Source organism: Pipistrellus hanaki, assembly GCF_964339955.1.
Source record: "Pipistrellus hanaki genome assembly, chromosome: 12".
NCBI lineage: Eukaryota > Metazoa > Chordata > Mammalia > Chiroptera > Vespertilionidae > Pipistrellus > Pipistrellus hanaki.
In genome coordinates this window covers 54,005,678-54,033,210 of record NC_140514.1, presented here as the reverse complement: position 1 = coordinate 54,033,210, position 27,533 = coordinate 54,005,678, and the positions used below count along the sequence as shown (strand labels likewise).

General features: G+C 59.8%; 1 protein-coding gene across 1 annotated transcript; it reads right to left on the bottom strand.

The window, feature by feature from the left end:
* On the bottom strand, positions 1-27,533 carry LOC311631164 (CRACD-like protein; the record flags this gene model as incomplete). The annotated part of the gene is made up of 7 exons (XM_084900979.1): positions 1-803; positions 1,835-1,976; positions 3,263-3,450; positions 18,353-19,841; positions 19,905-20,180; positions 26,977-27,204; positions 27,453-27,533. 7 exons carry the CDS (start codon positions 27,531-27,533, stop codon positions 661-663), a joined length of 2,547 nt encoding a protein of 848 aa, XP_084757105.1. The 3' UTR covers positions 1-660.

Below are 27,533 nucleotides of genomic sequence, written 5' to 3'. Positions count from 1 at the left end.
CATGTTTGAAAGCTTTTATTGAACAGGCAATGAATATGTTGTGCAACGGCTAAGGACACAGATGCCTAGTGGAAAATTTTAAAAATTATTGTTGGAAACGGTCTGCGAGTTGATGCGCCCTGCTGTGCTCTTCCCGCCCCTTCACAGAGCGTCTGTCTTCAGGAAAACTGGCTGCTTTATCCCTGTTCTTGGACGCGGCATCCTTACGTACCACAAATACCACGCCCACGAGGGAAGGAGAGGAGCAGGCAGGACCCGCAGGCGGGGCTGTGGCCGCAGACACAGCCGATCTCAGGGGGAGGCACAGACACACGCTCTCCGGGTCCCGGTTTTGCATCCGTGTTTCACGGCTTCTTCCGTGTTGGAGCTCCTTTGATGAAGGCGATCCTGAAAGACTGGCATTCAGACCTCCGGGCACCGGGCCTTGCTCCTCGAACACCTTCTCAATGGTGTTCTTGTTTGCGGGCCCTGCTGGCCAGGCCCGTGGCTGTGTGTCTGTCCTCCCTGTTGGCCTGGCTCCCTCCTCCCCAGGCCCGCCCTCCCATAGCCGGATGATAAAAACCACTCCTACGGTTCAGCGTCTTTGCCTTCAGTGGCAGTTTTTTCACGAACGTGACCCATCAGTCAGGGTGGTGGGCATTTTTGTCACACGCTGTCAGCCTATTTTATGATCTGGGGCATGTCACTCCACGCCTGAGCCTTCTTTCTGGCGAGCTCCATCCAGGACGGCTGCTCGGCACTGGCATAGCTGGCTCTCTTCAGCTGGTGCAACTCCCTCTCCGCCATCGCCGCCGACTGGGCTGCTGGGGTGAAGACAACACAGACACACACACCAGCAACGCATTTGAATTTTCACTCACGCCTCTGCATTTCTTTAAGACACGCATCGAGGTCTAACTGTGGTCTCAAATGTGAAATCCTTAACGTACAAAAATGTAGAGAAGGTTTAGGCACAGAAAACCTGCTGTGACAAACAGACTGTCAGGAGGCTCCCATGCGGTGAGAGAGAATTTTCCAGAGGAAAACTACAGCCTGGGGGACTGTGTACAGGTGTGAATATTCTTAACATGACTGACCTGCACACTTAAAAATGGGTTAGGAGGTAAGTTTTGTTATGTGTATTTTACATAATTAAAAAGAAATTTAAGCCAAAACCAGTTTGGCTCAGTGTATAGAGCGTCGGCCTGCGGAATGGAAGGTCCCAGGATTGATTCTGGTCAAAAGCATGTACCTTGGTTGCGGGCACATCCCCAGTAGAGGGTGTGCAGGAGGCAGCTGATCGATGTTCCTCTCTCATCGATGTTTCTAACTCTCCATCCATCTCCCTTGCTCTTTGTAAAAAATCAATAACATATATTTAAAAAAATTTTAAAAGGTGCTAATGCATGGAATGTCAGAGATGAATGCTCTGCGAAGGAAGCCAGACACCCAAGAGTACGTGTTTTGTGATTCTGGGAATAGGACATGACTAAGAAAGGCAGGACGGTCGGTCAGCAGAGACTGAAAGTAGTTGTCATTGGTGGTTGCCTGGAGTGGGCGGGAATGGTGAGTGCCTGTAGGTGGTCCCAAAGCTGCTTTCTGGGTGAGGCTCTAAGACTGGACTGCGATGGTTGGACAACTCAGGAAACATGTGCTCACTGTCCGTTAGTACTCACTGACTGTACCTAAAACAGGTGCGTGATATGGCAATATCTCAATAAAAGCTATTTTAACAAATCCGTGTGTCAAGTAATTCAGAAAAAACAAACAAACAAACAAAACAAAAAAACAAAGCCAGTGGGCCCACCCCAGGAGGGGATTTCCGAGTGTTCGGGGCTGTTGGCAGGTTTCATACCCAAGTTCTGGTGGGACAAGGAGATCCCTCTTTGCAGCCCCTCCTGGAGGCAGAGCTTGCTCCCCTGCCGGCGGTCCGCGGGCTTTGCTGGGGTGATCAGGAAGGACTTGCTGCGGATGAAGTCGGCTTGCCTCACGGGCCCCTGTGAGGACACAAGGAGGACACTCTGCCCGTCACCCGAGCTCAGTGGGTCTGAGCAGAACCAGGCGGAGCCACGCGGTCTGTAACAGGAAGCATGTGGCTGGCGCTGTCTCGGGCTCTGCTTTGTGCTCTCACTGGCCCAGCCTTCAGCACCAGGAGCTCAGATGCCCTGGGACACACACAGGCGTCCTGGGTTCTGCCCTGTCCCCACCGCGGCCTCAGCCCGGACACTGGACCGCAGGGATCCCATTGGAAAGTGTAAATGAATGGTGTTTGCAAGTAGTTTTGAGGTTTTTACGACACGTGGTCTGCTCACAGAGCCCCAAACCAGATCGCTGGCTCACACTTGTTTATAAATGCTGTCTGCACGCAGGCATGGGGGCGATGAGATTTGGGTTAAGATGAAGAGGAGCGGGTCCTGCGGGTTCTGCCTCCCCCTCCTCCGCCCCCACGGCTGAAACAAGCCATGGCTTCACCGTGGTGGCTACTTTGGGGGGATGCGAATGTCATGATTCTCAGCCTGCTTCCAAGCACAGCTGTTGGGGATGAAAAAGTTGTTTTGAGTCCAGACTGCGAATGGACCCTGGGGCAGCCGCAGCCCTGGCTGGGAGGAGGGGACCCTGACTGGGAGGAGGGGACCCTGGGTGGGAGGAGGGGACCCTGGGTGGGAGGAGGGGACCCTGGGTTGGAGGAGGGGACCCTGCCTGCCCTGGCATCACTGCAGGCACTGGGCAGCAGCAGAGGCGGGGCTGGTCCACCCGAGCCAAGAGGCAGCTCTGACCTGGTCCCCGTCTGACTGAGGAGCTATTTTAACCTGCTCCACTTCTCCAGATGCTTGTTGCCTAGGAGGCAGGAGCAAAGCTGTCCCTCCCACCCGAGTGATCCACCTGCTCCTCCGCCTCCCTGACAGCCCTGCAGCCGAGGGCAGCTGGCAGCACGCAGCCCGGCCACGGGCTCTGTATCACCAGGCAGGAAGCATGGCCAGCGGGCCTCGGCCCCAGCCCGGCCACGGGCTCTGCGCCACCAGGCAGGAAGCGTGGCCCGCGGGCCTCGGCCCCAGCCCGGCCACGGGCTCTGCGCCACCAGGCAGGAAGCCTGGTTCCCGCGGGCCTCGGCCCCAGCCCGGCCACGGGCTCTGCACCACCAGGCAGGAAGCGTGGCCCGCGGGCCTCGGCCCCAGCCCGGCCACGGGCTCTGCACCACCAGGCAGGAAGCGTGGCCCGCGGGCCTCGGCCCGCCTCTCCCCCGCACCCACAGGCTCAGGAAGGCGTTGCTCTCTGCACCCACCTGGGCCCTCTCGGGGGCCTTGGCTGGCTTTCCTATCTCGGGCTCCAGGGTCTGGGCCCCAGGCTTGTCCTCCTGGTTGGGCGGCTGCTCCGGGGCCCCTCGCCGCTTCTGTGGGGTGATGGTGATCCAGGGTGGCCCAGACTGGCCCTCGGCTCCAGGCCCCGGGGCTGCGGGAGGCAGGCCCTTCTCTGTGGGTGGAAACACAAGGTTGTCAAAACACGCCTGGTCCCTCCGCAGTCTCACTGTCGTGGCTCCCACACCGAGGACCCCGGGGGCGAGGGGCGCAGGGGGTGGCAGGAGGGGGACTGACGTCGGGGAGCCTCTCTGGGGGGACTATTCCTTTTCTTTAGGGAACTCTGCTTCCTCATTTAAGGGTGCACCAAGGAGACTGTGCTTCTCTGGTCTGAGCCACAAACACTTAAATGCAGTCGCTCCTATACACACATTTTAGAGCTAACTTCCTCATAAGGGGTATTTTCTGGAATGACATGAAAGTACACAAGTAGATAAGATTTCTGTAACACAAGACCGTCATTTTACACACTTCCTGATTGCTTTGGGAATTGTAGACACATTCTTCTGTTTTTTCTTTTAAAAGTTGTAAGCATGCCCTTCCATTTGTAAAGAACGACACCCAAAACAGCCGCAGCTGTGTCCCTCCGTGTTCCGGAGAGTGGAGAAACAGTGCCTGTAAAACCATCACGTTTTGCTGAATTTTCTCCCACATTCACAGTGATCTTTGGGTGGTAAGGCTGTGGGCCATTCCCCTCCTCCTTTTTAACTCTCCTGTATTTTCATATTTTCTACAATGGGAAGTTATTACCTTCATTAAGAGAAATGGAAAGCAATCTTATTTATTTTTTTCAAGGATGAAATAAGCGGCTTCTCAGAGGTTCAAAAGTACTTTCTCTCTGAAGTACCCGAGACCCAAACATTGCAGCAGCTGCCCCCTGAACCTCTGCCTCCAGCACAAGGAACCAAGCCGACCTCGTGTCCACACGCCCATCCAGGCCTCCGGGGTCCCTCCCAGCGAGCGCCTGGCCAGCAGGCGAGGCAGCCTCATTGCAGCCGATGCCCCAGGGCAGGTGGCATCATTGTTCTCTGCGCTCTGCTCTGCTCTGCTGTGTTTGGGTGCCACTCTGTTTGTTCTTGTCTCTGCCTCCAGTTCAACCTGGAGTCCTTTCCCCTCCGTTGCCTGGTCACCAAGGAGGGATGAGGGACAGGAGCCCCTGAGCACCGGCCTCCGGCCAGCCGAGAGGGGCCCCTTGGGCCAGGCCCCTGGGGATGGCCCCTGCGCTACTCCTGGCTGCCCCCGAGGCCTTCACCACCCCATTCCCCGGGAGCCCTATCCCCCAGGAGCCCTGTCCGTCTGTCTGTCTCATCCATCCCTGGTCTCTTCCTGCAACTTCACCTCTTCCTGACCACAGCCATCCTCCCTGCTGCTTTGCATAAAGCTTGGGTCTCCCAAGCTCAAAGGAGAACCATCTCCATTGAGGTTTGAGGCCCCGTGAAGCCCCAGCTCTCGGTTCCCCCCACCCTCCACTTGTGGCCTCTGCCTGAGTCCCTCCAGCCAATCCCTAAGCCAGCCGCAGTGCTGCCCCCCGCCCCCCGCTGCACCAGAAGGATGGGTGTCTCTCCCACCCCCACCTGCTCACCCTGAGCCCGGCCTGACCTCGTGACCGCTCTAGGTGCCCTTCCTCCTTGTGCGGCCGCTCTCGGCCCTGCCAGACCCGCTCCGGAACCCGCAGGCTCTTCCTGGTTCCCACACCGGCCTTCATCGCTTCTTCTGTTCCACTCCTGATTTCAGCACTCATTGGCCCTGTTACCTCCCATCCAGCCCTAGCTCCTCCTCTAAGACACAGCCCGCGTTTCCCCTCCCCTTCTTCTCGCCCTCCCTTCCTTACAAAACTCAAGTCTAGTGTGGGAGACTACCAACAAGTAACCATGGTGGACACTGGGAAACGCTACAATTCATACAGTGCTGTGTGGACAGGGCCTGAGCGAGGGGCAGCAGCTGAGGGCGCTGTCTGGGGCTGGGGCCTGGAGGAGGAGAGCAGAGCTTCTGGGCGAGCAGGGGGCAGGCAGGCCGCCCAGGAGGAAAGGCAGAGGCCGGAAAGGTGCAGGGCCGGAGGGGAACTGGAAAGGGCCTCTGGCCTCTCCCTGTCCACATGGGGGCCTCCAGGGGCCAACCCAGGGTCACACTTGGAGGCTGTGTGAGAAGAACATCTGACTGGGGGACTGAGGAGGGAGGCTGCGTCGCAGTGCAGGGAGGGGATGAGGGATTGGATGCCATTCCAGAACCACCTCTTCTTGTCCAACAAGGCCATGCCCAGGTGCCACCTCCTCCATGCAGCCTGCTCTGGTCCCTCTCCCAATTCTCTGTAACTCCCTGAGACCTTGGCCCCAGGGTTGGTACTAGACATGTCTGCTAGCTGACCGTGTTCCCTACTGGTTCATGCTTCTGGTCATTGGAACTTATTTAACAAACACACGGCACAGACTACATACCTCGTCCTGTTCTATAATAAAAGAGCCCATTTACGATGTAATTTTATTTTACATGTTATTTATCTATCCAGACCTTGGCACATGAAAGGTAAGCTGGGTGGTTGTCTGTTTTATAGAAAGTCTACACTTCTCATTCCTGGTTATTAATCCCTCATTCACAGAGTCTGTACGCTATCTTCCTGAAATGTCTTTTTTTCTTTTTTTCAATCTTTGTTGACTAGAGGCCCAGTGCACAAATTTGTGCATCTTGAAAGGAACCATGGACCACAAGGCTGTGGTGGGCCCAGGAGCGGGTCTCAGTCCATCCTCTGCCCCAACCAGGCCACTCCCGCTGTAGCCCCAGTCCCCTGTCAGCCGCAGTCCTGCTGCCACCACCACTCCCATGCGCTACCGGCACCGGCCCTGCTTGCACCTGCTGACTGCCCCAATCGCCCCTCAGGAGCAGGGGGAGGTGGAGAAGACCTCAGGGGTGACCAGGGTCGGCAGCCACCGCTCGTACCTGCTGATGGCTCTGAGCGTTGGGACCAGCGCTGGGCACCAGTAGAGGGTGCAAGTGGGGCCAGTGCCAGCAGCAGGTGTGAGTGCCAGGCAGAATTGCAGCGTGTGGGAGCAAAGAATTTTCAGTTACCACCAGTGGTTTCCCTGAAGACAGCAACCGGAACCCCACCTTGGTCTGGTGCCCCCATTCACCTGCTCCACCATTCCGACACAGCCAACATCTGGCATGTTTTGCATGCACCCCCTGGTGGTCAGTGCACATCATAGTGCCCAGTTGTTTGGTTGTTCTGCTATTCAGTCTATTTGCATATTAGGGTTTTATATATATAGAAGATAGTATTACAGATGTTCCCCTCTTTTCTCCCCATTGCCTCCTCCACCTGGTTCCCGCCCCGCACCACCCCAGGCCTTCACCACCCTATTGTCTGTGTCCACAGGTAATGGATAGCCTATATAATAAAAGTCCAGGGACCGAACGGTGGAACAACCAGAATGACTGGTCGACCAGTCGCTGTGATGTGCACTGACCACCAGGGTGCAGATGCTCAATGCAGGAGCTGCTCCTGGTGGTCAGTGCACTCCCACAGTGGGAGCACCACTTGGCTGACCAGGATGAGCGGCAGGCCATGCCCCCCCACCAGTGCACGAATCCTGTGCACCGGGCCTCTAGATAAATATGCAAATTGACCATACCTTCATGATAGCCACCAGCCAGTCATGAGTGGGTATGCAAATTAACCCAACAAAGATGGTGGGATAATTTGCATATGCAGGCATGAACTGAAGACTAAAGACTGAAGTCTGATGACTGAAGACTGAAGAGGCTTGGCTTCTCTGCTGCGGCTGAAGCAAAGGCCTGGGTCCTGTTTACCAGAGGAAAACCAGTGCTGGCAGCCAGGAGAAGGAAGGCCTATTGCACAAATCATCGTGCAACGGGCCTCAAGTCTATAATAAAAGTGTAATATGCTAATTAGACCAGACAGACGACTGACCTTCCGGATGAAGCCAAGGCTGCGAGGGCCAAGGCGAGCCGCCGTGGCTGCGAGGACCGAGCCCCTTGCACCATGTGCATCGGGCCTCTAGTCTGCATATAAGATCTTTGGTTAATCTCTTCCTGCCCCCTGCACCTCCTTCCCTCTGAGATTGGTCAATCTGTTCCATGTTTCCAAACCTCTGATTCTATTTTATTTATTAGATTTCTTGATTATTGTTTTTAGACTCGATTGTTGAAAGATATGTATTAATTGCCATTTTAGTGTTCATATTTTTTATCTCTTCTTCTTCTTCTTCTTCTTCTTCTTCTTCTTCTTCTTCTTCTTCTTCTTCTTCTTCTTCCTCTTCAAGAATACACTTCAACATTTCATATAATACTGGTTTGGTGGTGATGAACTCCTTTAGTTTTTTCTTGTCTGTGAAGTTCTTTATCTGACCTTCAATTCTAAATGATAGCTTTGCTGGTAGAATAATCTTGGTTATAGGTCCTTACTATTCATCACTTTGAATATTTCTTGTCATTCCCGTCTGGCTTGCAAAGTTTTTGTTGAGAAATCAGCTGACAAAAATATGGGTGTCCCCTTGTGGGTAATGAACTATTTTTCTCATGCTGCTTTTAAGATTCTCTCTTTGTCTTTAACCCTTGGCCTTTTAATTATAATGTGTCTTAGTGTGGGCTTCTTTGGATTCCTCTTATTTGGGACTTTCTGTGCTTCCTGGACTTGTAAGTCTATTTCTTTCATCAGGAAGTTTTCTGTCATTTTTTCTTCAAATAGGTTTCAATATCTTGTCCTCTCTCATCTCCTGGCAACCCCATAATGTGAATGCTGGTATACTTGAAGTTGACCCAGAGGCTCCTTACACTAGCTTCATATTTTTTGATTCTTTTTTCTTTTTGCTTTTCTAATTGTTTTTTTTTGTTTGTTTGTTTTTTTTTTACTTTCCCATATTCAAATTTTTGATTTGATTACTAGAATTCTCTCCTCTACTGTTGAAACCCTATAAATTATTCTTTATTTCAGTTATCGTGTATGCTTAATTTTTGACTCGTCCTTTTTCATGTCTTTGAAATTCTCTCTAAGATCCGTAAAAGTCTCACTAAGTCCCCTGAAGTTCTCATCAAGATCCTTGAGCAACCTTATAACCATTGGTTTGAACTCTGTATCTACTAGTTTGTCTACTTCCATTTCTTTCATTTGTAACATGTTTCTTTGTCTCCACAGTTTGGCTGCTTCCCTTGTTTGCTTCTATGTATTAGGTAGAGCTTCTATGTCTCTTGGAGTTGGTAAAGTGGCCTTGTGTAGTAGGTGTCCTGCTGTGCTCAGTGGCTCAGTGTCCCCTGTCACCTGAGCTGGGCACTCTAGGTACACCCGTGTGGGCTGTGTGCGCAGTCTTGTTGTAGTTAAGCCTTGATTGCTGTTGGCATCACTGGGAGGAAATGAACTCCAGGCAGATGGGCTATGAGAACCAGCTGTGTCTACAATGGAAGAGCTTCTGTGCAGGAGACCCCTATGGAACAGGACTTGCTACAGTGGGGCTTTGGTGCTCACTGAGTCAGCTCCTTGAGTGTATTGCTGGTGGATGTGTAGAATTGTAATCTGTTACGGTATGAAGCTGTCCACCGGGTGCACTGGGGGCCTCCTAGGAGGTGCAAAGTCAGCCACTTCCTGGGAGCACCTGGCAGAAGTTAGAGATTTCTACAGATGGCTGCTACTTGTATTGGGCTAGGAAATGCCCAGACAAGGCCCAGCTGTGAAGCAAGGCAGGCTGGTTCTAGTGCTGGGTCTTGAGCCTCTTATTGATAGGCATGGAGGGGTGCTTGTTTGAGATATTTGAGCAAAGTCTGAAGTCTTAGCCAGGACAGGCCATTCATGTGGGAAAGCAACTGCAAGCAGTTTAGGTGGGGCTGTAAATTGGATGTTGTGGGGTCTTAGGGAATCACCAGGGCAGAGTGAACAGTATGGGCCATGTTGATGGAACCTCAGATATGGCTGCCAGTCATCTCTACATCAAGGGAGGGCCCAGCACAGGAATAATGGCCCTTGTGAGCACCCTTGTTTGGGAGAAAGTTTCCCCTGAGTTCCTGCCTTGGTGCTAGACAGTCTATTTTCTCCCTGTATGTCCCTGAATTTCTCCTAAAAGCTAGATACTGGAGCTCAGAGGAAGTGGGACAGTGTAAATTCGTGTGCAGGCCCTTTAAGAGGAACACCTGGGACTCCAGCAGCCTCTGTGTCACTCAGCCTCAATCCCCGCTGGTTTTTACAGCTCCAAGTTATGGGGACTTCTAGTCTCAGCTCTGAAACCCTGGGCTGGGGGTCTGGTGTGCAGCTGGGACCCCCTGTTTCTCACAGAAGGCCTTGGAGATATCTCTCCTGATTAAAAGACTGCCACACGTGAGTGTCGGACCAGCCTGTTCCATGCCGCCACCTCTCCTACCAGTCTCAGTGTGCTGTGTTCTTTACTTGTGTAGTTGCAGGACTTCCACTCAGCCAGATTTGAGGCGGTTCTGAATGATGGTTGTTCTGTGTTTTAGTTGTAATTTTGATGTGTCGGTGGGAGGCAGTGAGTTCAGGCATTTACCTACACTGCCATCTTGGTTCTCCTGGACTTTTTTTTAAAGGCTTAATTCACTTCTCCAGTATCTTCTTCACTCTCAGTGAAGTCGCTGGTTGTACCCTCTGCTCCCGTGTGGTCCAGGGTGTCAGGCTGTGCTGTCCTCTCAGCAGCGCCTAGCACGTTACCTCAGTCAACAAAACATTCTGAGTAATTCGGTCAAGACAAAGTGTACCTGGAGAAAAAAATTTCATCCCGGTTTTAACCAACAGCAGAATGGCGGCTGTGAAACACCAAGGCAGCCCAGCATCCGGGGACTCTGGCTGCCTCTCCAGCCCCCGTGCAGGGCAGTGGGAGGCATTGGACATGCCACTCTTACCACAGGACATGGCCTTGGTGAGGGCCTATGCCGTGCAATTGGATTATCCTCTTTGAGCCAAAAAGAGTGCTTGACACTCACTAGGGAGAGTTCTATGAAACAGGCCACACACAGTGCTCCTGGGATGGCTCTGGAGGAGGCCTGAGTACGAGGCTGCAGCCACGGTGGGCCACGGCTGCGGCTGTGCGCAAGGCCCACCGCTCACACCGAGAGCAACGCGAGCACACGGGCACTAAAGCGATTGCTGGGGTGTAGGGGGAGGCTCACCCGTGCTGAGCGTTTAGTCCGACTTCCGTTTGAAAGTTGTGTTTTTTAAAGCACGTATTGATCTGTTGTCAGTCTCTGCTTACACAGACAGCTCCTGATCGATACACGCTGGCCGTCTGCAGCTGCCCCTCGCCCTGTCCCGGCCCGGCTGTGTGCTCACTGCTGGCAGCTGCCGCGCTCCCGCACACCTACCTCATCTCCATGCTCCGCGAGGGCTTTTCCCAGAGCGAGCTCCTGCTCCTAAGCTCACGCACGGCTGTGTCCCAGTTCCACCTCAGATTAACCGTAGCACCATTCCTTCCTTTACGGAGTCAACAAACACAGCCGTCCTCACTGTTTATGAATCCCACCTGTGAGAACATTCCTAGTGCTCACACGTACTTGAAACGCCCGATCAATACCAATGACCCGCCGGGGCACCTGCAGACACGTGCACAGCAGCACGGTCACCCGCTGACCAGCGGGTGGAAGTGTGGTCAGAGGCTCCGGGAACCTCGGCCTGTCTCTCCCCGGGGCAATGGCTCAGCAGCTGCTCATTCAGACGTCACAGAGCGTAACTACTGCGGGGAACGAGAACCGTCTGTGCCTGGTGAGTGCCCCAGGCCCAGGCCCGTGGTGCGCGCCGAGACCACAGAGAGGAAGTTCCTTCCCATTAGCACATCTCTCCAGGGCACCACACACGCTCTCCTGCAAGAGCGCCCGTGGATGGAGGGGTCCGAGGCCCGGAAATGAGTTCCAGAGCTGCCAGAGGGGGGGCTGGGAGGGGCCTCTGGCTACTGCCTCATTGTCTTCTGGGTGGTGTTAAGTATGTGAAAATCCACTCAGATGCACACACAGGGTCTGTGTGCTTCTCTGCCTGTGTATCACTCTTCAATACAAAGTTAAAAAATAAACAAAACAAAAAACAAACAAACACTGAGACAGTCAGGGCTCACTCGGGGCATGGAGAGCCACCAGGAAAGGAGTCTCGGCTGTGCAGGCCTCCACTGGAGGAATGTATGAGTCTTTTCCCACCTGGGGACCGGAGGCCTGCTGGGTTTGTTTGTTGTTTCAGCACCAGCTCTAACTGTCAGCACACAGACATGAGGCGAATTCGCACTGTGGAGCTGTTTCCAGACGGTGCGTAGGTAAGGCTGCTGCGCGGAGCGGGTCGGGGGAGATGGCTCTCCGAAGGACGTCCTCCGTCAGGGGCAGACCCTTTCCATCCTCTTCCTCCTCCCTGCCCGCAAAGGCACCTGGGGTCCTGGGCCCACCTGCCTTTCCTACTGCCGCTCCCCTGCCCACCTGGGCTCCCCTTCCTGCCGTTCTCTGACGCTTCCCCTGGATCCACTCCTCCCCCACAAAGACCCCAGAACCACAGGGCAGACCGCCTCCCTCTCTGGTCACAGACTCACTTCACAGCCTCAAGGGCGATCCCTCGTCTCAGCCACCAGCACGCGGCCTCCGGGGCCAAGTGTCCCACCCTGTTCCCTACCCCAAGTCAGAGGCCCTGCCGTGACCTCCCCACCCGGCTCCTCGGAAACCGCCTTCCAACTGACACTTCTCCTCTCTCACAACCTGCACATGCACGTCAGGAAAAACTCATGCTGTTGCTTTAAACGCTCCTGAGAGCGTGTTTGTGTCATTCCAGGTGACACAAACTGCTCACCCGCATGGGACGCTCTGTCAGAGCCCACCAATAGTATCAGCACGTCCCAGTCTGTAACTGCTCTGGGGAAAAGCCCTGGAGCCAGAGCGTCCCTGGGCCGGCCTTCCCGGCGCGCCTGAGAGCAGAGCACGTTCACCGGACGGTGGAGGGTGCCTGCCAGGTGGGGTTTGTGCAGGACTCCGTGGTAGGAATGTACGGGATCTTTTCCTAAAAGAGGACCTGGGGCTCCCTGGTCCGTCTGTTGTTACAGCACCAGCACTCACTGTCTCAAGGCTCTGCTTCTCGTAGCAGAATTTGTGGGAAAACACTTTATAAAGAAACACCAACGTGTGCGTCACGCCTGGATGTGGACGTGTGGGGCTGGTCCCATGCAGGCATGTGACTGGGTGCCCCAGGGTCAGATGCTCTGACTGTTGCTTAACTACAGAAGCAGAACCCAACCCCAGGGGAGCAAGGCTGGCAGACATCCAGGGCTGTCCAGCCCCAGGCCGCAGCTCCTGGTGGAGCCTGGGAGCCAGCGACGGCTCCAGGGCACGGAGTTGAGCCTGAGGAGCCTGTGTACGTGCTCAGCCACCATGTGCGCAATGCACGCAGCTCAGAGCTGGGGTGGGGGAGGGGGAGAGATGGCACAGTTCCCACATCCTCTAAGAGCAGGCAACTGGCCTCCACTCCCTGCCAGGTGATACACGGATCTTCTAAGTATCTGGGATGGAAAGGCATTGGTATCCTAGATAATAATCCTACCTAATAGAAGAGTAATATGCAAATTAACCACATCTTCGCTACATCCACAAGCCACGTCCACCAGCCACGCCCACCAGCCAGAGTGTGTATGCAAATTAATCCCAAACAAGATGGCTGCAGCCACAGAGAGCAGGAGGGAGGCTTGGGTTTCCCTGGCAATGGAAGAAGCCAAGCTTCTGCAGCCTTGGCTGGCCTAGGCCTCCATTCCAGGCTACAAAGTTTCAAATATAGAAGGTAAAGAAATCCAAACAGAAATGGCAGCATCCACAGAGCAAGCAGAAGGCTTGGCTCTGCTTCAGGCTACAAAGTTTCAATTGTAGAAGGTAAATAAATTCCAGATACCAGGGCCTCTGCTTGGGTGACCAGGGAGCATGGCTGGCCTGCAAACCTCCACAGGCCCCTCGCTCATGCCGCCACATGCCCCAAAGGAATCCCCACCCTGATCCAGGACACCCTTCAGGGCAAACCAGCTGGCCCCCACCCATGCACCAGGCCTCTATCCTATTTAATAAAAGAGTAATATGCAGATTGACCATCAACACACAACATGGCTGCCCCCAGGTGGTCAGAGATCCTGCCCCCATGTGGACATAAGATGGCCAGCAGGGAGTGCAGTTGGGAGGGACCAGGCCTGCAAGAGAGGGCAGTTGAGAAGGACCAGGTCTGCAAGGGAGGCAATCAACCCTGCAGGGGAGGGCAGTTAGGGGTGACCAGGCCGGCAGAGGAGGGAAGTTGGGGGCAAACAGACTGGCAGGGGAGCAATTAGACATCAATCAGGCTGGCATGGAAGTGGTTATGGGGTGATCAGGCTGGCAGGCAGAAGCGGTTAGGGGCAATCAGGAAGGCAGACAGGCGAGCAATTGGGAGCCAGCAGTCCTGGATTGTGAGAGGGATGTCAGACTGCCGGTTTAGACCCAATCCCGATCTAAACGGGCGATTAAACATACCTCAAGGGGTCCCAGATTGGAGAGGGTGCAGGAGCTGCCCCCTGGTGGTCAGTGTGCTCCTGTAGGGAGCGCTGCTCAGCCAGAAGCTGGCGAGTGCAGCGGTGGTGGCCGGAGCCTCTCCCACCTCCGAGGCAGCGCTAAGGACGTCCCGCTGCCTTCAGTCAGACATCCCCCGAGGGCTTCCCGACTGCGAGAGGGTGCAGGCCGGGCTGAGGGGCCCCCCAGTGTATGGATTTTGTGCACTGGGGCTCTAGTTTGAATATAATTGTGAGCTACAGCAGAGGAAGGAGAGAAAGTAGTGACGTTATTATATTACATACGACCTCTTACAATTCAAAATGTACACAAACGTCCTGCCTTCCCGTCCTTCATTACGCCTGGCCCTCGCCCCTCCCAGATGGAGAGGGACAGTTCTCCGACCAGAGGCATGCCAACAGCTGAGGTGTACTTGGCCTTGACTCTCAGAGCAGCTTCACATGCGCAAGGAGCCCCACACGTCTCTGTGATGTCAGGGCACTTCCAGTCCCCATTTCAGAGACAGGAATGGAGTCTCTGCAGGACAGGACTTGTTCAGGGTCCAGGGCCAACACGTAATGAAGGGGCATCGCAAAGGGGCTTCCTGATTCCCAGTCCTCACACACCTCGTCACATACCATCTCCTATGAAGGGGTACGACCCCCAACTTTTCTACACACCGTTCCCTCCCCATCATCACCTGTCACTGACGCAGCACTACTGAGCTTCAGGCTGGGTGAGTCCCGGGCACGGTGGTAGTTTAACTGCCACCACTGGATGCCGACAGCACCTCCCTCGCCCCACCAGGAGCCCCGCTGGCACAGCACACTGTGCGGGCGGCCACAGGGTGTGTTCCCACAGCTCCCCGCTTTGTGAAGGAGACTGTTGTTGGAGATTGAACTGTAGAGCATTTGCTATGACCCCTGGCACTTGGTAAGGGCCAAGTAAACATCGGCTGCTGTTGTCATTAGCCATCCACTCCCTGCCCGTGTGCAAGTCCTGGGCAAATCGGCTGCAGACTGAACTGTGGGAAGTGGGTGTGCGGGACGGACACAGGTGTGCTGTGCGGGGAGCTGAAGAGACTTGCGAAGGGAAGGATAGGCTAAAAGGAAAGGTAGGTGTGGACAAAGTTGGTTTCCTTCAAGAATTCAAGACATATGAGTATACTTTTAGCGTGCCAGCAAAAGCATCCATCCCCCTTGTATTCTACCAAATGAATCTAAGTACATTGAAACAAAGGTCGGTCAGTGAGTCTCTGAGTTCATTTTCTCCCTGATACCCAGTTAGATGGGCTCTCTCCTCACTCCCTGTGACACACAGCCCCCCCCCCCCCTCCCGGGGGACCAGGTCCTGTGCTTTCCCATTGCTGCTGGGCCAGCGCAGTGCATGCGTGTGGCGGGAGCACATGAACTATTTGCCGAATGAGTGAAGTGTGATCTGGTGAGGCCGCGCATCCAGGAAGAGGCCAGAGCCTGACTGTCATTGTCACCAGGCCAGGCCGGGTGGAATGAGCTGGATTAGAGGCTGAGGCCGGTTACCAAATGAGGCCCCAGCTACTGTCCCAATATCTGCCATGTGACCACAACCCTACAGAAAACAAACCACACACACACACATGCACACACACACACATACACGCACACACACACATATATACACATGCACACACACAGACATGTACACACGCACACGTGCATACACGCGCGCAGAAAGATTAGAAGGAAAGTCCAACAGATTTAACACCTAGACAGTGGCCTCATAGGTGACTGCTCTTTCTATGGACACCTTGTATTTTATCAGTTTTCTACACGAGAGCCACTGACTGCTTTCTGCTAATTCTAGTCCTGTGGTTTAGACTCTGGCTGAGTGTCCTGACGCCCCGGCCATCCGCCTGCTCCGGCCGTCACAGACACCGGGCGCTCTGTGGTGGCTGCGCACAAGCGCGGCCCGGGCTTGCCGCCACCTCCCCGAGGTGGCCCTGCCAGGCCCGCCCGCTCGGCCAGCCAGGATCCTGGGTTTATGGCAACAACATGGAACTCTCCCAGCTTCCCTGTGGCAGCTCCTCGAGGCCTCTGAGGAAGGAAGAGGGAGTGTGAGCGGCGAGCACGGCTAGCAGGAGCGCTGGGAAGGCAGAGGGCACCCGTCGGGAGGCCTCAGCTCCTGGCCTGGCCTGTGCCTGAAGTGGGGACAGGGAGGTGGAGCCCCCGGGCCTGGGGCAAAGGGCCTACCACCGAGATAATCGACAGCAGTAACCAGGACTTTCTGAGCAATACTGTTACTAAAACTTCTATAACCTGTACGTTTTATATAAACGGAACTGCCTTCAGCGGCTGTCCTGTGGGAGCGAGGAGGAGGAGGACGGCAGAAGCAATAATGAACCAAACCACCAGCAGATCCAGCATCTGCGAACCTCAGAGGCTCTTCGCTGAGATCCTGCTCGGCCCTGCACGAGGCCGGCCTGCGCCCGAGCCCGGGCCCCCGGCAGCAGCCACCGCCTCTCCCGGCGGCGCTCCCCCCTCAGACACCTCCCCCTCGGGAGGGCCAGCTCCTGAGAGCCCCGGTCATTCTTCCCCTTGGTCTCTGCGAGGAAATGAAACTCCCAGAAGCGAACTCCGGCCAGTGCCCCCTCACCCAGTTTCTTCCGCCCTGGAATCCATCCCCCGGGGCTATTCTGTGCTCAGAGGCTGTGAACACAATTCTCTCTGCTGTGGAAGGAAGCCCCTGGTGAATACATACTATGCTGTATTTATAAATAAAAGAAAAAAGCCCAGCACAGGCACAGGGCATTGAGGGAAGCCTTCTGTGGGCGGAGAAGCCAGGGTCATCGGTGAGCCGCTCCGCTCCCCGAGGCGTCGCTCCCAGCTCTCAGCCCTTCTCAGCGAGCCCTGGAGGGACATTTCCAATCCCAGGCCACGAAGGGACGGAGCTGAGGTCAGGGGTTTACCTGGAAGACCAAGCCCCCTCCCACCTCCCTGGTTCAGCCGAAGGCATTGGGTCCCTCTACGGCAGCTTCAGCGACCGCGCTGGGACCGGGCGCAGGGCAGCCTCAGCTCCGGCCGCCCTGAAGCTCCCCACTGACGGTCCTGACGCGGCGGCAGCAGCAGCAGGAAATCAGGTGGAGCCAGGGGCCAGGACGGGCGAGCCTTTCCCTGGCTCTTCTCCCCGGACCGTCTGCACCCGGAGGGCCCCTTAGGGCCTGAGGCACTGCACACCCTCTTGCTCCCTCGCGAAGAGGGGACAGAGAGGATGGGAGCCTCGCCTCTGTCCGGGTTGCTGTGTGTGAGCTCACGTCTTCCTCCTGAGAGTGAGTGCCCTGATCTGGCGCTCAGGATGCGAGGTCCCTAGGACCGTGGTGGGCAAACTGCAGCTCGCCAGCCACATGCGGCTCTTTGGCCCCTTGCGTGTGGCTCTTCCACAAAATACCACGGCCTGGGCGAGGCTATTTTGAAGAAGTGGCGTTAGAAGTTTAAGTTTAAAAAATTTGGCTCGCAAGAGAAATTCCAATCGTTGTCCTGTTGCTATTTGGCTCTGTGGACCAATGAGTTTGCCGACCACGGCCCCAGGGGAACAGCTGGGCTCTGATTTCTTTTGTCCCCCAATGTGGTACTTTAGTAGAGCCTGGACTCAGAGCAGCCACTTAAAATATCCTGGAAGCTTTTGTATGTGTGTTTTGTTTGTACCTTGGTTGCGGGCACATCCCCGGTAGGGGGTGTGCAAGAGGCAGCTGGTCAATGATTCTCTCTCATCGATGTTTCTAGCTCTCTATCCCTCTTCCTTCCTCTCTGTGAAAAATCAATAAAATATATTTTTAAACATTTGCCATGAAGTTTCTCCCAGGGCCCCGGTCACCCGGGTCAGAGAGCCCCGCCCAGCAGAAGGCCGTCTCGCCTGAAACTCCACGAGTCCACGGTGACCACGTCTCCGCCGGAAACCTGCCGGCCTCTCCCGGTTCAGAAGGCGGAGCTGAAGGATATGCCGTCTCTCCGCCCCATCCTCACACGGCTCCCTGTGGGACCGGGAGCCACACCCCCCGGAGGGCTCACACCGGACAGAGGCTGTATGCGGGGGGCGTCCTGCCGGACACTCAGCCCGGGAGCCCGAGCATTAGACGGAGGAACCACCTTCTTGGGGGTGAAGGCCGGGACAGTAAGGGACAGGGGCCGATGCTTCCCTTAAAACCAAGAAGGCAGGTGCTGCGGAGACCCGCCCCAGCACAGCCAGAGGGCCTCCCGAGCTCCCAGCTCAGCGGCGGGCGTGGCCTGAGCCCGCGGGGCCGCCTGCCAGGAAACAAGGCCTTGCCGAGCGAGTGTGGACCATTCCTGACTGCTCTGAGCTGGCAGGACCTCCTGGCACGTGCCTCCCCTCTGTCTCCACGCCTGACTCTGACATGCGAGGGGCACCGGGAGGGATGCTGACTCCCTGCCAGTCTCCTGCGGGCAGGTTTTCCCCGTGGCTCCTCCCCGGTGGAGGTCCAGCAGACCATTCCCGCCCACTGACTGCCGCCGACCCCCCCCCCCACGCCCAGGGCCGGCTCTTACCGGCTCCCCGGCGGGGCGGCCGCTTCTCCGCCGGCCGGCTCTCCTTCCGGGGCGCGGGGGCCGGCTCTCCGGGGCTGCCGGTGGGGTCCGCGGGCGGGCATGGGAGGGTGAGGGCTTGCAGAAGCGGCTTCCGGGGCAGGGGTGGCTTGAAGCCCGTCTGCTCGGACGCCTGGGCCTTCCCCCGGCCCTGGCCGTTGGGGGACCTGGCTCCCCGGATCGTGGGGGGTGCCCCCGCGGGACACTTGTCGTCTTTGATGAGCAGCGTCAGTCCTCCCTTCTCCAGCCTGACCTCGGCGCTGTACCTCTTGGCCGCTTTCCCCTCGGGCGCGGGCGCGTCTCTGTGTCGGAAGGAGAGGGACGTGGCCCGGAGCTTGACGGGGAAGGGGCTCCTGTCCCCGCTCGGGGGCGGCTCCTGGGCGGCGGGGCGGGGCTCGCCCGTGGCCGGCGTGGCCGCCGCCTCCGGGGGCCTCTGCCTGGGCCGGGCCGGGCCAGCCCCCCTGCCCCCCGAGTCCTGAGGGCCGTGCCCAGCGGGGTTCTGGCGCTCTGGGGGCGCCGGGGGGTCATCCAGGGCGGCCTCGCTCCTCCAGGCTGGCCGGCTCCGCGCCAGGGGCAGCCGGGCGGCGGCGGGGGCCGGGGGGCCCGGGCGCGCCGGCCGCTCCCTGTGGGCCCCGTGCGGCCAGGCCCGGCCCGAGGACACGGAGAACTTCCTCCCGCCCCGGGGCCTGCCGGCCCCCCTCCCGGCTTTCTGCTCCGGCGCCTCCCGCTCCGCTCCCGGCTGCGGGGACTCGCCCTGCTCCGTGCTGGGGGGCTTCGGGGGAGCGGCCTCCTTGTCCGGGGCACAGGGGGCGGGCTCCTGTGGGGGTGTCTGGGGGGCGGGCTCCTGTGGGGGTGTCTGGGGGGCGGGCTCCTGTGGGGGTGTCTGGGGGGCGGGCTCCTGTGGGGGTGTCTGGGGGGCGGGCTCCTGTGGGGGTGTCTGGGAGGCGGGCTCCTGTGGGGGTGCCTCGGGGGCGGGCTCCTGTGGGGGTGTCTGGGGGGCGGGCTCCTGTGGGGGTGACTGGACGGCGGGCGGTGTGGGGGACACACTGAGGCTCCTGCTCGCGGGGACCTGGTGCTTCAGGCAGCTCCTGGAGGCCGGGGGGCGTGGGGCGAGGTCCTCCGAGCACTCTGCCTCTGCGCCCTCGGGACCAGGCACTGCCAGCGTCAGCTCCGCCTCCTCCTGCCCACCGTGGCCTGGCCCGCCTGGACCTGACGGAGTCTCCACGGGGGCGGCGGGGCGGGTGCCAGGAGGTGCCCTGTCCTCCTCGGGAACATGGGGAGACGAACTCCCAGCGTCTCCAGCTGCATCCTCAGAGCGGGGACATGGGCTTTCCAGGGATGGCTCCTGCTTGTGATGTCTGCCGCCGGGATCAGGGTGCGGGGAGTCTTCAGGCAAAAGTGGGCACTCCAAGCAGGGGGCGGGGCCTGGCACGGGCTCCGTGACCTCGGTGACCTTGGTGATCTCTGTGGCCTCCGTGACCTCTGTGACCTCCATGACCTCGGTGACTTCCATGACCTCCGTGACCTCCGGGGTGGCCTGGCGGCCGGAGGGGCTGTCCCCAGGGGGGCTCTCCACCTCCTCGGCGCTGGCGCTGAGCGCGGGGCAGTGCTGCAGGCGCGCCCGCCGGGCACGGGGCCCCCCAGGCGGCAGCGCAGGGGCCGGTCCCCGGGGCTCCGCCTGCCGCTCGGCACCGGGGGTCTCCTCTGCGCCGGCTGCGGGCACCGGCCCCTCGGCGGCCTCCTCCTCCTCCGGCGTGCAGGTCAGGTCGCCCAGGGACTCGGACTGCGCCCGCTAGGAGAGGAAGAGGACACAGCGTCACTGAGGGGAGCAGCAGCCCGCCCTGCCCGCGTGTGCCAGCTGCCCGCGTGTGCCAGCTGCCCGCGTGTGTCAGCTGCCCGCGTGTGCCAGCTGCCCGCGTGTGCCTGCTGCCCGCGTGTGCCAGCTGCCCGCGTGTGCCAGCTGCCCGCGTGTGCCTGCTGCCCGCGTGTGCCAGCTGCCCGCGTGTGCCAGCTGCCCGCGTGTGCCTGCTGCCCGCGTGTGCCAGCTGCCACGTAGGCATCCACGTCTGGGAGCCTCTCCTACTCCCCCTCCTGCTCTGTCCGGAGGCCGGCCTCACTTTTCAAACAAATGTCGCCCGAGGCCCCCATGGCCAGGCCGAGAACTGGTGGAGGGTGCTCACACAGCAAGGCCACGGAGAGGGGCGTGACCATGGAGGTCCACCACGTGCGCTCTGTGCTGCTGCTGCTCTCCTCCTGGGTCCTCCCGGGGCGGGAAGGATCGCCAGTCCCTCCGAGCTCCGAGGAGAGCCAGGCCATGTGACCTCGGAGGGGAGCCGGGCTGTGTGACCTTGGAGGGGAGCCGGGCCTGTGACCTCAGAGGGGAGCCGGGTGTGTGACCTCGGAGGGGAGCCGGGCCTGTGACCTCGGAGGGGAGCCGGGCCTGTGACCTCGGATGGGAGCCAGGCGGGTGACCTCGGAGGGGAACCGGGCCTGTGACCTCGGAGGGGAGCCGGGCTGTGTGACCTCGGAGGGAGCCGGGCCTGTGACCTCAGAGGGGAGCCAGGTGTGTGACCTCGGAGGGGAGCCGGGCCTGTGACCTCGGAGGGGAGCCGGGCCGTGTGACCTCGGAGGGGAACCGGGCCGGGTGACCTCAGAGGGGAGCCGGGCCGGGTGACCTCGGAGGGAGCCGGGCCTGTGACCTCAGAGGGGAGCCAGGTGTGTGACCTCGGAGGGGAGCCGGGCCTGTGACCTCGGAGGGGAGCCGGGCCGTGTGACCTCGGAGGGGAACCGGGCCGGGTGACCTCGGAGGGAGCCGGGCCTGTGACCTCGGAGGGGAGCCGGGCCTGTGACCTCGGAGGGGAGCCGGGCCTGTGACCTCGGAGGGGAGCCGGGCGTGTGACCTCAGAGGGGAGCCGGGCCGTGTGACCTCGGAGGGGAGCCAGGCGTGTGACCTCAGAGGGGAGCCGGGCCGTGTGACCTCGGAGGAGAGTCGGGCCGTGTGACCTCAGAGGGGAGCCGGGCGGGTGACCTCGGAAGGGAGCCGGGCCGTGTGACCTCGGAGGGGAGCCGGGCCTGTGACCTCGGAGGGGAGCCGGGCCTGTGACCTCGGAAGGGAGCCGGCCGTGTGACCTCGGAGGGGAGCCGGGCGGGTGACCTCGGAGGGGAGCCGGGCCTGTGACCTCGGAGGGGAGCCGGGCCTGTGACCTCGGAGGGGAGCCGGGCCGGGTGACCTCGGAGGGGAGCCGGGTCGGGTGACCTCGGACGGGAGCCGGGCGGGTGACCTCGGAGGGGAGCCGGGCCTGTGACCTCGGAGGGGAGCCGGGCCTGTGACCTCGGACGGGAGCCTGGCCTGTGACCTCGGAGGGGAGCCGGGCGGGTGACCTCGGAGGGGAGCCGGGCCTGTGACCTCGGAGGGAGCCGGGCCTGTGACCTCGGAGGGGAGCCGGGCGTGTGACCTCAGAGGGGAGCCGGGCCGTGTGACCTCGGAGGGGAGCCAGGCGTGTGACCTCAGAGGGGAGCCGGGCCGTGTGACCTCGGAGGGGAGCCGAGCCTGTGACCTCGGAGGGAGCCGGGCCCGGTGACCTCGGAGGGGAGCCGGGCGGGTGACCTCGGAGGGGAGCCGAGCCTGTGACCTCAGAGGGGAGCCGGGCGGGTGACCTCGGAGGAGAGTCGGGCCTGTGACCTCAGAGGGGAGCCGGGCCGTGTGACCTCGGAGGGGAGCTGGGTGTGTGACCTCAGAGGGGAGCCGGGCCGTGTGACCTCGGAGGAGAGTCGGGCCGTGTGACCTCAGAGGGGAGCCGGGCCGTGTGACCTCGGAGGGGAGCTGGGTGTGTGACCTCAGAGGGGAGCCGGGCCGTGTGACCTCGGAGGAGAGTCGGGCCGTGTGACCTCAGAGGGGAGCCGGGCCGTGTGACCTCGGAGGGGAGCCGGGCCGGTGACCTCAAAGGGGAGCCGGGCGGGTGACCTCAAAGGGGAGCCGGGCCGTGAAACAGGGCTCTGTGGAGCCAGCCTCCCCTCAGCACTTGCTCCTGGCGAGGGCAGGCTGTTTGCCTAAAACACGATTCCCTGCATGTCAGACAGGATCCACAGTGACCACAGCTCTCAGGGTGAAGGCCACACTTTCGGCTAAACTTAGCCTTACTGTCTCTGCTCATGGTATCCTCCAGCTCCCTCCTCAGGCCCAGCCAAGCCCCCTGCTGTCTGGCCGACTGTGGGTCCGCCAGGGCACCGCACCTCACCCCAGGGCGCAAACCCCACTGCGACAGAAAGCCCGCCTCCCCCGCTCCGCCTCCCTCTCCCCGCACACCGGCTGCGGGGGCCTCTTCCTCCGAGGCCTGGACCTGGGCCTGGCCCTCCTGCGGAGCACAGCCGGCCCCGCTCTCCGGAGAGAGGAGAGGAAGGCAATCGCTTCGCACTCAGAAGCGGGACGTGACCGTGACCAGCGGCTGTGGCCTGGACGGTCTGTGAGAGCTGACCGGCCGGGAGTCACCAGGCCAGCGAGCTCGCTCCCCCCCTCGGGCGGCACTCCGGGGCCAGCCATAGGTCCCGGCGTCCGTCCATGTTATTTTTAACCGTTTCCAGCCAGCGCCTCCTTGCCGAAGGGACACGGGACCACTGGCATGTCCGAACAATACCTCAGCCAGCCCTCGCCAAGACGCACAATTCCACTCCTCCGGGCATGGAAAGAGGAAGGCGTGTAAGGAAAGCTACAGCAGGATTTTCAAAAGCTGCAGGTACAAAGGCATCAGGGCCTTCTGCTGGTACAGGAAATGGTGCCGTTGGAGCCCCTTTAAAAGGCCCGGAGGCCCCGCTGTCAGCACGGAGCGGGGCAGCTCCACGGCCCCCGGCGGAGCCACCGCCAGCCCGAGGCCCAGGGAGGCCGCGGGGCGAAGGCTGGCGTGGAGCACGGACCCCGGAGTGTGAGGAAAATGAGACATTTGTGTGTGTGTGTGTGTGTGTGTGTGTGTGTGAGTGTCTGTGTGTGTGTGTGTGTGTGTGTGAGTGTCTGGGTATGTGTGTGTGTGTGTGTGAGTGTCTGTGTGTGTGTGTGTGTGTGTGTGTGAGTGTCTGTGTGTGTGTGTGTGTGTGTGTGAGTGTCTGTGTGTGTGTGTGTGTGTGTGTGTGAGTGTCTGGGTATGTGTGTGTGTGTGTGTGTGTGTGGGGTGTGTGGGTGTGTGTGGGTGTGTGTGTGTGTGTGTGTGGGTGTGGGTGTGTGGGTGTGTGTGGGTGTGTGGGTGTGTGTGTGTGTGTGTGGGTGTGTGTGTGTGGGGTGTGTGTGTGTGTGTGTGTGGATGTGTGTGTGGGTATGTGTGTGGGGGGGGGTGTGTGTGTGTGTGGGTGTGTGTGTGTGTGGGGTGTGTGTGTGTGTGTGAGTGTGTGTGTGTGTGGGTGTGTGTGTGTGTGGGGGGGTGTGTGTGTGGGGTGTGTGTGTGTGTGTGTGTGTGTGTGTGGGTCTGTGTGTGTGTTGGTGTGTGTGTGGGCAGGGGGTGGGCGGTGCTGGCAGCCTGACTTTATCCCTAAGCACATTCCTGTTAGCCTATGGTCTCCTCACGGCCCTTCCTTATTATCTGGTCCTGCAGGACCAGTCCACCAAGTCCTCCTCCCATTCCAGAGGCCATAACCATGAACAATACACACCCAGAGGGTTATCAGCGCTGGCGCCAGGCCAGCCTTCAGGTGTGCTCTCACAGCCTCCCGCCCAGCACATGAGGCTCTGTGCAGAGCCTGTGAAAGGGCCAGAGGCTGATCCTCATCTGGGGACAAAGAAAGCGAAGGGCTCTCAAGGGAAAGCCTCCTCAGGACCTGGAGACCTGACCCCTGGCCACGGTACCGGGACATGTGAAACGCCTTATCTCTGCGTGCTCCTGCCTGTTTTCCGTCACCTGGTAAATTCTGTAACAAGAGGGTGAGCTTGGACGTGGAGCAGAGGGTCAGGCACAGCATGCGTGTGTGCCCCGTCTCCATGGCTCCCTGATCCCCATGCCCTCACCAGCCCCCCAGCACGAGTCCGAGGGCAGCACCTGCTCCTCTGCAGGCGGAAGCCACCGCCGATGAGCAGCGTGGGGTGAGGAGGGGCCAGCTCTGTCAGAGCCCTGGGCGCCCCCTTGATCCAGCCTGCCATCCTGCGGATCCGGGGAGCTCATGGCATCCCGCTCCTGGCACTGCGGGGGGAGGCGGACGGACGGGTGGGGAGGGGCACGCCGACGTTTACCGGTGTCCCTGTCTGTGCTGGAGCCCGCAGGCCGGCCCCGTGCAGACGGGAACAGCGAGGTCACAGCCTGCGCCTGTCCCCTGCCCTCTGCCTCAGAGGCTGACAGGCGCAGCCAAACGCACACCGGGATGGGACGTGTTTCTCAAACGTGAAAGAAACACGATTTGAGGCCTAATGATTTCACTCGACCACGGAAGACTGGGCTCTGGAGGCAAGAAAGCCCTTCTGCTTTCTCCCAGAGCACGGCAGAGGCAGACCTCGGCGACGGGCAGGGCAGTTTGCCCCACGTGGACAGGGCGGGGTGCCCAGCTGGCAGGGAAGGCGCCTGGCAGCAGGAGGAAGGAGTAAAGTGGAGGCTCTGCAGGTGCCTGAGCCGGGTGGGGAGGTGGGGGGTGGGGAGACAGATCCCGGCTGTTAGAAAAGCCGGGCGGCTTGGACCTCACTGGCCAGCGAAGCCCAGAGGGGGCGTGAACCCACGGACACGCAGGGCCAGGAGGGCAGCAGAGGGCAGCGTGGCGGCTCCGCCCCACCCGCAGAGCAGGATGGAGCATCAGAAAGCAGCTGAGTCCCAGGGGCCACGGCACCAGGAAGGTCCTCGTGGCTGGGAAGAGGGACCTCGTGGGCGGAGGACACAGAAGACAGCCTCCAGCTGAGGACCGAGCCAGGACACCGGGGACCGGGCAGATGCCTCTGCCCCATCGGGAAAACGCGCAGACCTCCCAAACTTAACACCCGCGGCTGCTCCCTCCAAGGAAAAGGAGGCGAGGGGCGGACACGGCAGTTTAAGTTAAGGGTAGACTGTTTGCCCAGACTGGGAAGAGCAGGCTCTTGCTGTTCTGAAATGTGGTTAAGAGCTAAGTCAAGTTCAAGAGCGAAGAAAGAGGCACAGCTCTTCTTCCCGGAGCAGAAAGGGGTGCTGCCCTCCCTTCCCGTGAAGCAGGAGCCGCTGGGCTGGTGACACGCGCCCCTGTGGGCCACAGACCCCATGGGAATAGCGCACACTGAGGATCAGCGGGAGCTGCCTCCGTCCCTGCCCGGCTCCGCGCGGCCGAGGACGCAGGCCAGAGCGACTGGGCCTTGGCTCCACCCCTCCCCACCGGCCCCCTCAGAGCTCCCACTGGAAATGCTCCTGCACACGCCCTGGTCCCGGCTCCGGGAGCCACATGCACTGGAGGTGACACAGCTCGCCTCCTCCTGCAGCACTGGTCCTCTCACAACCAGCCTTTCACACCACGCCAAGCCTTCCAGCACGAGCTTCAGAGCACATGCCCAGAGGGGAGCCCTGTCTCGGGGGCTCCCCGACATCCTCAGTGGCCCCCTGCCACCGTCTCCAGCTGGTCCCGGGGGCCTGTCAGCCCCATCTTTCCTGAGGGGCGGAGGGAGGCAATGGCGAACACTGTCAGTGAGGTCTCTCTCAGCACCGGGCGCTGCCCGGCTCAGCCTCTGGGATGCGGCGGTGTCCGTACCACCCAGCTGGGAGAAGGCACCTTCCCTACAGGGGCGGTGACTCCCTGGGGCCCTGAGTGAGTTCTCACCTCCCCCAGCCGTGACTGCCCCTGCCCCGGCCGCAGCCCCAGGGGCCTGTCCTCGCAGGGCACCCTCCCTCTGCGACCACGCAGGCTCGCCGGGCGGTGTCCATCTGGTGGCTGCTTCTGCCATCACCCCTTCCCTGTGTGCTCGTTCATTCGTGCATTCTACAGCGGTTTGCTGGGCCAGCCCTGGGCGGACCGGGCCCGGGGCTGGAGTCCGGCTGGGACCAGGCCTCGGAGCAGACCGGCAGGAAACAGGGAGCACGCTTTCCAAAGGCCACGCTGGTGGCCTGTGCTGTGAGGGGGTGAGTGCTGCGGGGGAGGGGCGCTCCCACAGGCTCACCTGTGGGGACAGGACCTCTGAGCTGAGACCCCGAGGCTGAGGAGGCGCTGCCAGGAGACCCAGGGGGACAAGGCCTGTGCCCGGAGGCAGGGCGGCTCCGAGAGCTCAGGAGCAGGAGGAGGCAGAGAAGAGGAAGTCTGAGGCAGCTGGAGGGGGCGGCGGGGGGAGTGTGCGTGCTGGAGTGTGGACTTCGCTGAGTGCAGAGGGAAGGCAAGGAGAGGCGGCACACAGCCAGCAGGCTCTTGATAAGGGGCTGCAGAGTGAGTGAATGAATGAAGGATGAGTGAAGGAAGAGTGAATGAATGAGTGAAGGATGAATGAATGAAGGATGAATGAAAGAGGGAAGAGTGAATGAGTGAATGAGTGGATGAATGAAGGATGAACGAAGGAAGTGTTTCTGTGCGGGAGAGACATAGTAATTGATGCTGTGGATGGGACCCGGGGGGGGGGGGGCAGCTGACCCTGGGCGGGGAGAGGCGGGGAGAGGCGGGGAGAGAAGGATTACCGAGGACAGGCGCCTCATCTTGCTGGAGCGCTGGTTGCGGGGCTTCACCAGGAGCTTGTGCTTGGCCGCGGAGTTGTCCAGGCAGGAGGAGGACTCGGGGGGGCAGCTGAAGTCAGCCACGGGCGCCCCGCTGCTGGCCGCGGTCCGGGGGCGGGCCGGGACGTCGCCCGGGGGCCCGGAGGAGGTCTGGTCTGGAGAGGGCGGCCGGGACGAGGGAGCCAAAGAGACCTTCAAAGAGAAGGAGAAACAGCAATGTTAGTTCTCAACGCGATCGACACCAACTTCGTGCTTTCACCCCCGTCTTCCCGGGAGGGCCCGTTTCACACGGAGTCTCAACGGGAGGGTTAAGCATCGGGCCACCGCCTGGAAACCTGCCACCGTTCCACTCCTTCCACGGCCTCGCAGAGAGCCTGCGCCCCAGGCCCCTCAGCAGACAGCTGCCGTCACCCTCCCACGGCTGCGGGCACCCCCATCACTGTCTGCGTCACCGCCGTCACCCCCACGGCTGCGGGCACCCTCGTCGCCGCCGTCACCCCCACGGCTGCGGGCACCCTCAT